Source organism: Lathamus discolor, chromosome 1 (genome assembly GCF_037157495.1).
Source record: "Lathamus discolor isolate bLatDis1 chromosome 1, bLatDis1.hap1, whole genome shotgun sequence".
Taxonomy (NCBI): Eukaryota; Metazoa; Chordata; class Aves; order Psittaciformes; family Psittacidae; genus Lathamus; species Lathamus discolor.
Genome location: NC_088884.1, coordinates 88,345,532 through 88,360,254, shown reverse-complemented (window position 1 = coordinate 88,360,254; position 14,723 = coordinate 88,345,532). Strand labels below are relative to the sequence as shown.

The 14,723-nt window shown below is 40.1% G+C and overlaps 1 protein-coding gene across 2 annotated transcripts in view; it reads right to left on the bottom strand.

The window, feature by feature from the left end:
* Positions 1-14,723, bottom strand: part of BMP2K (BMP2 inducible kinase) — a 53,365-nt gene that overhangs the window by 18,045 nt on the left and 20,597 nt on the right. For both annotated transcript variants that reach the window (XM_065685503.1, XM_065685512.1), the window contains exons 3-14: positions 14,000-14,105; positions 13,442-13,584; positions 13,035-13,156; positions 11,944-12,025; positions 11,156-11,288; positions 10,564-10,667; positions 9,128-9,207; positions 8,257-8,417; positions 7,020-7,195; positions 5,616-5,711; positions 4,858-5,045; positions 967-1,124 (exon numbers count right to left, since the gene is read on the bottom strand). In XM_065685503.1, coding sequence (XP_065541575.1) covers positions 967-1,124; positions 4,858-5,045; positions 5,616-5,711; positions 7,020-7,195; positions 8,257-8,417; positions 9,128-9,207; positions 10,564-10,667; positions 11,156-11,288; positions 11,944-12,025; positions 13,035-13,156; positions 13,442-13,584; positions 14,000-14,105 — 1,549 coding nt within the window. The remainder of the gene's footprint in view (positions 1-966; positions 1,125-4,857; positions 5,046-5,615; positions 5,712-7,019; positions 7,196-8,256; positions 8,418-9,127; positions 9,208-10,563; positions 10,668-11,155; positions 11,289-11,943; positions 12,026-13,034; positions 13,157-13,441; positions 13,585-13,999; positions 14,106-14,723) is intronic.

The following is a 14,723-nucleotide window of genomic DNA, read 5'->3' as shown; positions in this document are numbered from 1 at the left end:
TCGTTATTCAAGTGACTAAAAAGCCCTAATGTTGGTTATTACCAAGCAAAACTATGCTGTCACATTTATTTTCTGATACAGTATATGAAGTTTATTGTCATATCTGGCTCTTCCATGCATTAAATTACCTTTACTAAGAGCTGAGCCAAAATCATGCCTAAGTAGATGCAGTCTTAAAACTCCAGACTATTTTCATACATGTAGTACAAAAGCTGGAGAATGGAATTGTAGTAGTAGTTAACTGTTCTTTCTGCTGGAGATTTAGAGACAGCAGTTCCCTGCATTTAGCTTGAAGTTATTCAAGCCTTCTTCAAGTCTAAACACTTGTATGGTTAAAAGATATATGTGGCACTTAGGAAGCATCCAAAATAAGCATGTGTTAAGCAATTAAGAAAAGGAAGTAATTCGAAGTAAACATGGAGATAACTGACTTTAAGAGCAAAAAGTTTATTCAACTATTGCCATATCAGAACAATAAAACAGTTCTTACACTTAGCCACTCATCAAAAAGGACATTACAAAACATTAACATAATGTGTTAGATCAGTTTTCTTTCAGGCATTTTCAAAGGACAGATCCAAACCACAGAATCTTCTGCTCTGGTTTGAAAGAAAAAAAAGCTGGAAAGGAATAAAGCAAGCAGCCAAACTTCTTTTCCTGTCTGACAACATACCTCTGCTGTTAAGAGCTTCTGACAACCAAGGTGACAAAAGCAGTATTTATGAGTTATTACCATTTCTGCAGTATTTGAACCAGCAACTACTCATTTTAGACTGTGAGCTCCTATTGCACACAATTTCAAAAGGGAAATGAGAGAAAGACAGGCCCAACTCTTCCCTCAAATGCTCAGAAAGAATGTTCTGTACACAGCCTGCATGGCCCTTGGCAGGCCCTTGTTTGAAGCGCTGAGCAACTACAGAGCCCTTATTTACTGTGAAGCAAAATAAGCCTTCAAGCGTCCCTTACTTGATCTTAGCAGGTCAAATTCTCTGTCCAGCAGCTCCTCCTCTGTCAATCTGGAAAAATTGTCCTCTCCAAACGGGTTCCAGCCTGACATATCAGGTGGGTTACTGATGCTCTGCTTTGGGTAACTGGTGATTGATTCACCATCAGGAATACCTGATCTGTAAAGTCAGTCATGGAAGCAAATAAAGAGAAACATTACAGGATTATCAGGGTGACAACCTATGACATGTTTCACTATACCAAAACACTACATACAAGTAGAACATATGCATTTAACAGCTTAGTCCAAAAGCATCTGAAAGCTAATTTAAGAGCAAACAGATTGCTTGAAACATGTGGTTTGATCACATCATTTCTGTACACAATCCTTGGACTTTAACCTTCTACTCTAAACTGTAGCTAAAGCACAGAATCCTTCATCAAGGTGACACGCATGGGCAAAAACTGTATTTCACCTGTGGTCATTTCTATATTGCCATGAGAGACTGCCCTTGTGTGCCTCAGAAAAGCCTACTAAGTTTTAAGTTTTCATCAGTTCTCTTCATTTTAAAGTTATTTTTTTCTTAGCAGACACATTAAGCATCTTTGAATCCCACTTCCAGCCAACTGATACAATTAACCAGTTGACATAACAGCTCCTGCTTGTGTTAGCCTTATCTACACAACCAAGGAAATGACTAGATCAGTTTTTCCTTTCATGTATATTTTTGCAAACTATGCCCACCACTTACCTACTGGTCTGAAGGGGACTAGAAAAGCAGCAATCAAGAAGCTCCTGCATGCTAACCAGTTTCTCTGTGTGCCCAGCCAGGCTCTGCAGGCTACAGCTGCAGCCCATCTCCAAAGGAACCATCTCTTCAAGACAAGACAAGAGGAAGGGGCTTCTTCCTGTCACCTTGGGTTCTGCTGTCCCAAAGACTACTGTAGGCTCTTGCTACTGTGAGATGGACAACATATAGTGCAACATACTGTACTACGTCAAGGGAAAAGAAACTCATAGCCCCTTCCAGAGAGGCACGGAGCTGTTGGAGCAAGTCCAGAAGAGGCTGCAACGATGATCAGGGGCTGGAGCACCTCCCATATGAAGACAGGCTGAGAAAGTTGGGGCTGTTCAGCATGGAGAAGAGAAGCTGTATGGAGACCTCAGAGCAACCTTCCAGTATCTGAAGGGGGCCTGCAAGGATGCCAGGCAAGGACTCTTCATCAGGGAATGTAGCAATAAGACAAGGGGTGATGGGTTTAAAGTGAAACGGGAAGTTCAGGTTAGATGCAATGAAGTTTTTTACTGTGAGGGTGGTACGGCACTGGCACAAACTGCCCAAAGAAGTGGTGAATGCTCCACCCCGGCAGTGTTTGAGGCCACGTTGGACAGAGCCTTCAGTGATATGGTCTAGTGTGAGGTGTCTGGCCACGCCAGGAGGTTGAAACTGGATGACCTTAAGGTCCTTTCCAACCCAAGCCATTCTATGATTCGAAGACAGGAAGTCATATTTCTTGTTTACAAGATCAATTTTACACACTGCAAACCATTGTTAACTCAGTCATTGACTTGAAACTGAACATAAGGGTCAAAATCTTCAGCCAAAAACACAGAAGAGCAACAGAACATACACACATTTACTTCCAGACTGGAACAGAATCCCTTTCAGAAGTCAGTTTTGACCAAAATACTCTGGCAACTGACCTGACCAAAGTACAGCTGGTACGTCTCAAATATGGGCATAGAAGTACAGGACAACACTCTCTGCTAGGGATTAGACTGCATAATTGGTGAGCTGAAGCCAAAGTGGTCACAGTGATACATACTATATCAACCCAGCCTACAGTAGGAAAAAAAATTTGCCTTTTACTCTTTCAACACACTGTAATCTAGTAGATACTAAGAATGACAGCAGCATCCCAAAACATGTAAGCCACACTACTTACTGAAAGCCTGTCTCACAATTGACTGCACCAAAGACTGCAGCATTCATAAAATCATAGAATAGTTAGGGTTGGAAATGACCTTAAGAACATCTAGTTCCAACCCACCTGCTGTGGGCAGGGACACCTCACACTAAACCATCTCACCCAAGGCTTCATCCAACCTGGCCTTGAACACTGCCAGGGATGGAACACTCACAACCTCCCTGGGCAACCTATTCCAGTGCCTGACCACCCTCACAGGAAAGAACTTCCTCCTTATATCCAATCCAAACTTCCCCTGTTTAAGTTTTAACCCGTTACCCTTGTCCTGTCACTACAGTCCCTGATGAGGAGTCCCTCCCCAGCATCCCTGTAAGGCCCCCTTCAGACACCGAAAGGCTGCTATGAGGTCTCCACGCAGCTTCTCTTCTCCAGGCTGAACAGCCCCAACTTCTTCAGCCTGTCTTCATACGGGAGGTGCTCCAGTCCCCTGATCATCCTCGTGGCCCTCCTCTGCACTTGTGCCAACAGTTCCATGTCCTTTTTATGTTGAGGACACCAGAACTGCACACAATACTCCAGGTGAGGTCTCACAAGAGCAGACTGGAGGAGCAGGATCACTTCCTTCAACCTGCTAGTCACGCTCCTTTTGATGCAGCCCAGGATACAGTTAGCTTCTGGGCAGCGAGCACACACTGAAGCCAGCTCATGTTCATTTTCTCCTCGACCAGTACCCCCAAGTCCTTCTCCACAGGGCTGCTCTGGATCTCTTCTTTGCCTAACCTTTAGCTGTGCCTGGGATTGCTCCAACCCAGGTGTAGGACCATGCACTTAGCATGATTAAACTTCATGAGCTTGGCATCAGCCCACTTCACAGGTGTGTCAAGGTCCCTCTGGATGGCATCCCTTCCCTCCAGTGTATCAACCAGACCACACAGCTTGGTGTCATCGGCAAACTTGCTGAGGGCGCACTCAATCCCACTGTCCATGTCAGAAATGAAGATGTTAAACAAGACCAGTCCCAACACCAATCCCTGAGGGACACCACTCGTTACTGGTCTCCAGCCGGATATTGAGCCATTGACCAGAATTCTTTGTGTGTGGCCAGCCAGCCAGTTCTTTATCCACCAAGTGGTCCATCCATCAAATTGATATCTCTCCAATTTAGAGACAAGGATGTCATGTGGGACAGTGTCGAACGCTTTGCACAAGTCCAGGTAGATGACATCAACTGCTCTACCCCTGTCCATCAGTTCTATAGCCCCACACTTGCAGAGGACTTCTCTCTAAATACAGTATAGTAGGAACCTGTATCAATCCATAACCTAGTTCATAGCATCAGTGAAACTGGACAAAGCTGTGATTTATTTTTAAAATCAATAATGGAAGGGGTCTTTTACTCTACACTTGTTTTTTGTAAGAATTAATGGACAAGACATTCTTTATTAACATAAGTCTGCAGACCTCTGCAAATGGACTGTCTCTTTTTTGAGGTATACATACTCCATGGCGTGAAGTGTTTAAGTCAGACAGACACAGTTTAAGATCAACAGACACAAGAGTTAGAAGCCCTAGCAGATAATTGCCCACTATAAGGCCTTTCTTCAAAGAATGACTTCCACATAACCTCATAACCACTCATAACCTCATTCGACTGACCATCCTAAGCAAACTGGTTAGTAGTCAATTCCTGGACTAAGTCCATGAAGAAGAAAAAGTGGAAGATGCGTCCTTTAGGAAGTTGTACCAGATTCAGCTGTTAACAAGTTGTGTCCTGCTTTCTGCCCAAAATATCCTTTACCATTAAACATCAATAATCCAACTGCTCTTCAGAAACACTTCCTACTTCTCCTTTTTACTACTTCCTAATAACTTGCTTCCTACTGAAGGAAGTAATTTCTGAGGAAAGGATTCAGCAGTGCTCATCACAATTAAGAACATGTGCAGTAAAGTAACCCTTAGGTACATCTATGTCAGAATACTTGCCTGCTTACAGGGTAAGGAGAATCTGCCACTGTTCCAGCACACACTGGCAGTGACCCAGGGTAGGAGATTAAGGCTGGTGAGAAATCTTGAGGAGAACTGATATATTCAGGAGATTGTGCCTGCTGCGACCGCTGTTGCTGCTGAGCAAACATCTGTTGCTGTAGCAGAGCCTGCTGATATTGCTGCACCTAAGATAATGATTGTGTTACTAAAATTCACACAGGCCAGTGTAAATCTCTTCTGCTCAGTAACACTACCAGTCTTACAGCCAAATGCACTAACAGCCATCACACTCCAGAAAGCTTAGTAGCTTCAGCAGAAGCAAGAAGCCAGATCTGTCCATTATACAGGTGAAAAACTGCTGTTAACAGGTCAGTGATACCATTTTTCTCTTTCAACATACTACCACTTAGCTTTTTGCAATTAGTGTAACCTACTGAAGCACTAAGTAGTTAGTTTTCATCATACCCTATTCTTAAACATTAATAACCAAAATTTCAGGACAATTTCTCTAGAAATTGATTATGCCAGATAGCTTTCTTCCTTTTATAGTAGGATTTGATGCCATCACTTTGGGTTAACTCATCCCACCCCCCCAGCTGAATTTTTATTTTAGATGCTGAACTTCACACTATTTACCAAAAATCCACAGCTCATTACAACTACTCACAAACTTTTCTTACTAAACATTCACAACAGACTTCCAAACACAGCTTGTATTTTAAAGTTGTACCATTTATGTTCTATTCCCAACATACCATGGCAGGGTATTGAGATTGCGAAGGTTGCTGCTGGTACACAGACTGCATCAACAGCTGCTGTTGGACCATCTGCTGGTGCATTGCTTGTTGATACTATAGACAGAAAGAAGAAAACAGCTTTAATAAGTCATAATCCCCACTTTAGAAATACCCAGATATTTAGAAGCAGCATCAATTAAAATCACTTCTGTGACTCAACAGCATTTTCCAGTCAAGATACCACATAATCAAGAATCAGCTTGCAATTTAGCCTTTGCATTTTAATGACTGTTTGGAAGCTTTTCTATTTTGGGGTTTTTCCCCCCCTCCCCCACAATTAATACCAGCCCGTTCAAACAAAAATTAAACTACATATTCAGCACTGCCTTTTCTAAGGCAGGCCAACTGCCACCCTAGTTTTTGCCATCTTCACCAGTACTAAGCCCCTTTGGAAAACACATCAGCTGTGCTTTAAAGAAGCACAGCTTCTCAAAAGGGTTAAAAACAAAAAAAGTCCCAGCAGTAGGCATCTTGGAAGGATCTGAAAGTTTCTTGCTTGACTTAGTTGCTCCTTTGCAATGTTTACAGTTATTTATGCTACATAACTTAAGCAATTACACTTGATGGCATGCAAGCTGGACAGCGTCACCACATGTGGTACCCATTAAACATCCAGGCAGAGAGAACAACTACAAAAAGAAAGCTCTTCACTGATGAAAAGAAACTGAAGAAAGTAAAAAAAACCTGACATCCTACTCAGATGGTATTCATACAACCACCTACTGCAAGCGTAACATCACCTAGATAATCCCTTACATTCAGGTGCCAGACAGTGGCCCTTCATCAGGGACTGTAGCAACAGGACAAGGGGTGATGGATTTGAAGTGAAACAGGGGAAGTTCGGGTTAGTTATAAGGAAGAAGTTCTTCATTGTGAGGGTGGTGAGGCACTGGCACAGGTTGCCCAAAGAAGTGGTGAATGCTCCATCCTTGGCAGTGTTCAAGGCCAGGTTGGACAGCACCCTGGGCAACATGCTCTAGTGTGAGGCAACCCTGTTCATGGCAGGGGGCTGGAACTGGATGATCTTAAGGTCCTTTCCAACCCAAACCATTCTGTGATTTATCTCCAGCACATTTATGCATATACAAAACCTGTATTTGGGCCACAGTGGTAATTCAAAGCAAGCTAGGGTTCAGGGTCAAACTGCAAAAGCAACTTCCAAGGATAAGCAGTACAGTGCCTATGAAAAGACAAATCAGAGGTAAAAGAAGGGGCAGGAGCAACAATCCCTTGCTCTCTCATAGCAGGAAAAGAAAACTAGGCAGCAACAGCAGATGTATTCAACTAGCACACCATTTAAAGCATTATTAATAGGCATAAGAAGTGTCTCTTAGAGGCGTGTCAAATGGATTCAACTTGTACCTGCTGAATATAAGCATCCTGAATCATAGGTTGGTGCTGGTGATGCAGATGGTGCAGCTGCTGCAGCCTCCAGTCACCCTGCTGCAGCTGCTGGAGAACTCTGTTCTGCTGCAGGGGGTGCTGGTTGGTCTCTTGGGACTGCAGGATTTTTTGTCTGTTCCCTGGTCCCGTTGTTCCTGGGATATTCAGACAACACTACTGACATACTGATCTCTAAAGTTTGGCTAGAGAGCTCACTGGCAGTTAACTGCTTTATATAAGGCTTCAAGGTGAAACAGTTTATCAGCGTCTTTTCTGAGACTGACAATATATCTCCAGGCCTGCCAATGCACTATTTACACTTCAGAGATGTGGGAAGCTTCTTTTGTTGTCACGACAGAGCAAGCAGGGTTCAAGACTTCTGCTGTATTAACACTGAAGTTGTACCCTCAACTTTCTCAATCCCTAACGCTCGACTGTCTAGTAGATGTTGTTTACGCCTGGGACACTGATTGGATGCCTTCCCAATACCATGCCTAAGCTATTCTTCCTGTACTGTAATAGACACGTAACATCAAGTGCAACTGGGAAAGTATTCAAGATATAACTATTTAAGTGAATATTGATTAGAGCCATAACTCTTCCTGAATGCGATAAAGACAAACTCAAAGGATTTACTGAAAACCCATTTCAATCCATTTAACCCATTCTCCCTCAATTACTCCTCTGTTGCCCCACTACTGCATTCCCAGTGCAATGTGAAATGCATCAGTCTGTCATCAGAGAAGTGAAGTTTTAATATGGCTTCAGACTACAAACACCACCAATATATTGTTGGTATCTCATGACTTTTTGATGTACAAGGAAAGTATTTTTCATACTACAATGAAAGCAGTTTATTACAGAACTCAGTACTTGAATTGGCTCAGTATTTTCTGTGAATTATTAGAAAACCAAGACTGAGCATGAACTTCTCATGTCCACAGTGGAAAAGTTAGGTCAAAATCAGTGTAAAGCACAATGAAAAAACTATCTTTTCTTCTCAACCATTTGCATTCGGTTTGTGTGGCACCTGGTCAAGTTTACTGCTCGCACATTTAGTCTTTTGGAAAGGACAAAAGTTGTTTATTGGCAGATTTAAAAAAAAAAATCAGATTAATTGGAGTTTTAAATGCTATCCCTACTAGGGCAAGAAGGAAAATAAATAAAATGTTTTTTTTCATTTATTTTGGTCCACCCTTAAACTTTGTTATATTACCTTTTTGCCCACAGTTACCAAATTCACCAGGAACTTGGCCTTTGACTGGAGTTGCTGAGCTCTGGATAGTCAGCACGCTAGAAGTGACAGTGCTTGAATTGGCTTTTGGTCTTTGTCGTGGTGCAATTGAGGTTTCTGTTGGTCCAACAGCATCTGTTATTCTGAAATGGCAAGTTTTCCCATATGAGAGAATTGGTAAAAAAAGGACTTTCTTCAAATTAGATACAGTTTCTCTTAATGGCTCAATTATGTCTTAACCATGTGCTACTCCTGAGCTCCATTTTAATAACTTAAGATTTGCTTCCTCAACTTCCCACTCACCACCCACAGCAGCCATAGGATATATGACTGCTGCAGAACATGATTCAGACAGTGCTGTGCAACAGCCTTATTCCCAAGAGGACCATGACACTACATGAAATTTCTCTGTGTAAGCTTTCCTCAGTTCACAGCACTGAGTGGAAGTTAGGGCCAGTGTTTGAGCCAGCAATCCTAAGACTACAGATATGATTACTGTTCATATGCACAGGAAATTAGGTTAAGAAAATATCTGCTAAATCAACTCATTTCTACTTTTTGCTAGAAAAACTGCCTCTAGCAGTTGTAACACCCATAAAGTGCTTCAAACATGTGCATCTTCCCTGAGGTACTTCAGAGCTGTGTAACAGTCTGCCAGGGTAATAAAGATGCTCAAAACCAAACTACTTTTGAGGTTTAATCCCATTATCAGGTTATAGTATAGGCATTTTTTTTAAACTGGCCAACTGCTTAAGAAAAACTAATTCATTACTGATTTCTTCTGTTTGTTTTTTTTTTTCTTCACTTGACAATATCAGTAAAAAGAAGAAGTGAAGCCACATTCACTGCTCACCTTGCTTTTATTTGGCTTTTTCTAGCAGCTGCCTCACTAGCTGTCATGGGTTCAGGGAGAGTTGAAGGGACAGGAGAATTCTTGGGAAAAATAAATTTGAATAAATTAAAAAAACAAAATAAAAACAAAAAAAAAAAACCCACACCAAAAAACCAAACAAACTCCTGAAAGAAAAAAAATCATTACAAACTGAAGAGGAACACTTGGGTTCAAGATTTTCATGCTACAAGGCTTCATGCAGAATTCTCAAGGCTGTAGATTAGAAGTGTTGGAATTTAACAGTACCTCTGTTCTCTCATCTGTCACATAAGTACAACAAAACCATGACTGCTCTGACATTCGTCAACTATTTCAATTACACACTACCAACCATCAACAACATTAAAACATTTTCTCTAAATGTCTTCTTGTGATTGCACAGAAAAGAGGCTTTTTTTTTCCTCAAGTTCAAGAACTAATCTAAAGCCTAAGCTTTGCGTGTACCAACAGCAGTTTTCAGCCTGCTCAGCTCTTCCACCACAACACTAACTCCAAAGAGCCATGCAGCATCTCTCTAAAGTTCCTGAATGAACTGCATTTCACCTAAACCACAGTTTGCCCAGGCCGGGGTCGGGGAGGGGCAGAAATCACAATTTTAGGAGAAGGAGGAGCACCACTAATTACACAAGTAAATACCTCCTTACAAAAAGGATGCAAATCTACATCTGGTCACAAATAGCAGAGAGAGTTAATGATCAAATATTGCTTCTGAAGATTACTGTCAGTACTGGAATTAGTCAAGAAAAGTCTAGGAGAAGACAGGCATACTTCTGACTTTCCCTGGAAAAAATAAGCTGCTGTCAAACTCAGTGATGTGTCCTCAAATTCCACAATTAGATCTGTGAATGAGATCATCTTAGAGAGAAAGTTCAGGCTTCCAAAGTTCAGCCTCACATGGACAGTAAGGGTAGGACTGCAGGCTAAGGCGCTATCCCATTCGCCTTCCAGCTCAATGTAGTCCTTCCAAGGGATTAACGTAATCCCTAAGGATGCTTAAAAAGTGTCAATCCAGAACAAACAAATATTCTTGACACTACAGTTACAACATTAAACCTTCAATTGTCAACAAGACTTGTAGTGAGTGTATTTTGTATAGACACCAGAGATGAGTAATGGTTAAGACAGCAAGTCAGGTATTTGTGCATAATCAATTTAATTTTTGAAGCTATGCCCTCCAAATTAAAAGATTATTTGTTTAGAGAGCTAGTATTGCAGGTATGCACCAGCAGCTTGAAGTGCTCTATGTTTTAAACTGGATTTATACTTAGGAACAAGGTTTATGAAGAAATCAATGTAATCTCTCAGATGGTTTGATAACACTTTTCTCAAAGCTACCTACAAAATACACTAAAAATATAGACAACATTAAAGACTTACAATTAATTATTATTACTTACATTAATATTAGACACTGGACAATCCTTTTTGGCAAGTTTAAAGGCAAAGTAAGATACCTGAAAGATATCAGGTCTCTGTTCTTGATCTGGTTCAAGCATATATCCTGCAAAAATTGGCAAGACCAAATTGTCACTGTTGGACATCAAAAAGCCTGTTGAGTCAGCATGCTACCAGCAGGAAGAAATTTATCAGCTCTGCCAAATAAGCTTACCATAGAAAATCAGTTTTATTGTTATATTGGGTAGGGGTTTTGTTTTGGGGTTGTGTTTGGGTTTTTTTTTAATACTTTTTGTCAAATCAGTAGTTTCTAGGGTCAAATACAATTAGAGATGTATGTTGTTTGGTATTTTGACACTCAGTTATAGAAAGTGTAGATAAACTGAAGTAGTAATTAACAGCTTCAGAGAAAAAACACTTATAACCAACTCATGATGCTAGCATTTTCTAGGGTTAATACAAAATTCAAGGTAGGTAAGAGATGATTCACATATCAAACTACATCAGGCTATGCTTCTACATCATCTCGTACAATGATCTGTGTTTTATTTGACTTAGAAAGCAAGAGAATTGTCATGCTGTCCAGATACTTACTTATTAAACAGTGTATACTATGAGAGTATCGGGAATTGTCTGGAATAGTAAAGCCTCCATCACAAATAGCAACTTGACTTTCTCCAAAGGGAAGTGAAAAGAAACAAAGTTTATAAAGCAAGCAGCCAAGTGCCTGTAGAAACAAATACAGACACTGTAAAGGGATGACAGTAAGACAAACACAATAAAGCAGCATCAGCAAGAAATAAACTGCATCCTAGCTACAGCTGACCCTTCCACTGTTACGTAGAAGCCGCATTATGAAACGCTCTGTCGATGTGACAAGCTGGTATATAAAGTAGTGCTAGAAAAGTTTTCTTTCCCACTGATTACTATGCTAAACAACAAACCATCAAAATCAGAGCATCCCCCAAAGCTGCATTCACATTGTCATATCACCCAGCGGTAACACCAGCATTTCTGCTGAATTTAGTGTTCATTTACTTCACTGCACATTACCTAATACAAACACCTTTCCCTATCACACTGCCAACAGGCTTCCAAAAGAAGTCACTGTTGACTATCAAACAGTAGCTGGAGTGGACAAAAAGGAAATAAACTTTAAACCATGTCCCACTTATCTCAAACTAAACATCACACATGGCATTCACTGTATTTACAGCAGAGCTAAGTACCAAAGATACCTCTACTATATTCTGTATTTTAGAGCTGCATGATATATTTCCCTTTCAAAGAATTAGTTTTTCATTTAGTGTATGCCAGTTTTAGCTTCCCACACACCCCTCTTCATTAGTTCCATATTTCATAGTACCCAATTTCTTGCTTACCCAGATATCTGCCTTGGTAGTAATTGGTTTTCCTCCATAAAGATTGATCATTTCAGGAGCTCTGTATGACAGTGTTGTATACCTAGGAAAAAGTAAGTAAAAGAGGACACTGATGAACAGCATGCCCCGGAGCTGAAAGCATGTTTTCCTGCATCTGCCACACACACACTATTCACGCTCAAGTTTCAGATACGTGCCTGGAACTGCAATCCAAGTCACTTACTGCATTTGCATCACCACAGAGAATATTTGGGGTAGCAACATATTATTAGCATACATAATAATAAATATTGAGTCACATAAATTTGCTTTTAATGTTATTTCCCTAGCACATACACTTTTGCAAGAATCACTACACTTAAATATTGCACTAGCCAATCATTCAGAAGATGTAATGGAGAGTCCTACAAGAATATTTTCCACCACATATTCAAACATGTATGTATACTTCAAAAAACTAGCATCTCAAAATAATTACTACAGTGGTAGTCAAAGTGGTTTTCAGAACTGGAAAAAACTCCGAAAAACTATCACTGTAACTTGAGAACAACTAGCCTGTATTTATTCTTCTGTATTTATTCTTATGCAGTAATTAGCCGGAAGGGGCAAACCCAAACTTATGTGTTTTCAAAAGCATGCTTTTAATAAAAGTTAAAATATTTCTATGCTCAGCCTTAGAGAATGACCTTACTTTATAAATAAGACTCTACATAAACCCAGTTCCAATGCTTACTTGCATCAGTTCTTTCTCTCTTATGCCATTAACTGTATTAAAATAGCATTAATTTAAAACACCAAACTCCTAAAATGGTCAGTAGCCAGACATTTTTGAACTACTTCATTTCAGAACAGCATGTTTTTTTTAAACAGCTTTATTCTTTGCAGTCTCAGTTTTGCAAAAACCATCTGTGAGCAAATGGAAGAAATCTATGTTACCAAATAGTTTTACTCTATTTATGTCAATATTAGTTCAAATTCAACAATTAAGTTTAACTCACATTAGTAAGATACAAGTACACTGCAGAAGAACACATGGAGTCTGCCAGCAGCACAATCATTGCCTACAATAAGCCACTTAAAAGTGAACTTACTTTTTAATTTCTTCTTCAACCACATTAACACCATCTTTTTGAGGATTAAGATACTTGTTCGTGGCACTGCCGAAGTCACAGAGGACATAGTTGCCACTATCGTTTAACAATATATTCTCCACCTTCAAAGGAAATTAATACACAGAAACATCAGATGAAGATCACAGCACTGATTTCCAAGTTAACTGTTTTATATATTCTCACACACAAGCACAGAAGTTATCAGTAAAATCAATTGACAGACTTGGCATTAGCAACAAGTGATGTCTTACAGTTTAGTCTCTCCACAAAGGGCAAGTGCTTCTTTAACTACAAGTCAGTCTTAGTGAAATACCTCCTATATTATCTATCCTTTTTAAGCAGACCATTGATTTTAACCTGTATGTTCCTTATTATTAGGTTCATACCTTTAAATCCCGGTGAACTACAGGTGTTTTGCACTGATGCAACCGGGCAACAGCTTCACAGGTATCACAAAATATTCTCATTACTTCTGACTCAGTAAAGCCTGTCTGCAGACGCTGATTCATCTGATTCACAACTTGCCCAGCTAAACAAACAAGGCAATTTTTTTGTTATTAGCTCCTATCATGAACAGAAGTAATGACTTAATGATATGCAAAAAGCCCATAAATAAGATGCAACAAAGTTTTCCACAGTCACTGTATTTCAATAAAACAAACTGAGTGTTCCACGTGCGTACTCTTGTATCATCATAGATAGAAGAATGACTGTCTCAAGAACCATACTTACAAAGCCACGTGAAACCAACTGGTATGTTTTCTAGGTGTTCAACAGCTATGTACCTAAGTAACAGTGCAACACAAACAACTAGCTGGATTCCAGCTCTGAGATACAAATGTTCAAGGTCTGTATTATGGGAACAATTCTACATATAAATCCCAGGTGGTCAACACAAACATTTTCCCTGCATCTACTCTAAAAACAAAGGAGTTGACTCTTACCTCGACAGTACTCCATGAGAATAAGCACCTCCCAAACATTGTCACTTATGGAGTTAACAGCACAGTCCAAATAACTAACAATATTCTTGTGCCCAGACAACTCTTTCTGAAAAATAAAATACACATTACACCTGAGCATGGAAAAGCACAAACAAATAAAAGACAGTACAGGTTTTCAGACAACCCTTTATGATTTCCAGTTGTTAATTCTCTGCCTCACATCCAGTACTCCTGAAGTACCATCACAAACCCAGAACATAAGCTCATCACTGCTGGCAATGCCAGCGACTGCTGCACACCAAACACAATCACCATTCAGAAATGAACATTTAGGTGTTTCTTGCTGGACAGTGCAAAAACATCTCAACTACTCCGTTCTAAGCCAGCGTTGGCAAGTAGTAATAGCTACAGCCTTCGTATGTAGGAGATATGCAAGAAGCAACCTACTTGTGCCCATCCTAAGCTGAAGTGAGAAAGTTTCTCAGTTATCAAAAGAATGCACAACTTTTGTAGCCTGAATGATTAGAATTTAGTACACACAAACAACTGAAGCTGTCCCCAAGGGAAACAAAAAAGAAAAAAAGAACAACCCAACAAGTTTTCAGAGCCATTTTAAGTGTGGAATTAAACCATGTTTATTTCACATCTGACTAAGTGTTGGCATTATTTCACATCTGACTAAGTGTTGGCATCTGTATTACAGAGTTCCTGCCTATAAGGTAAC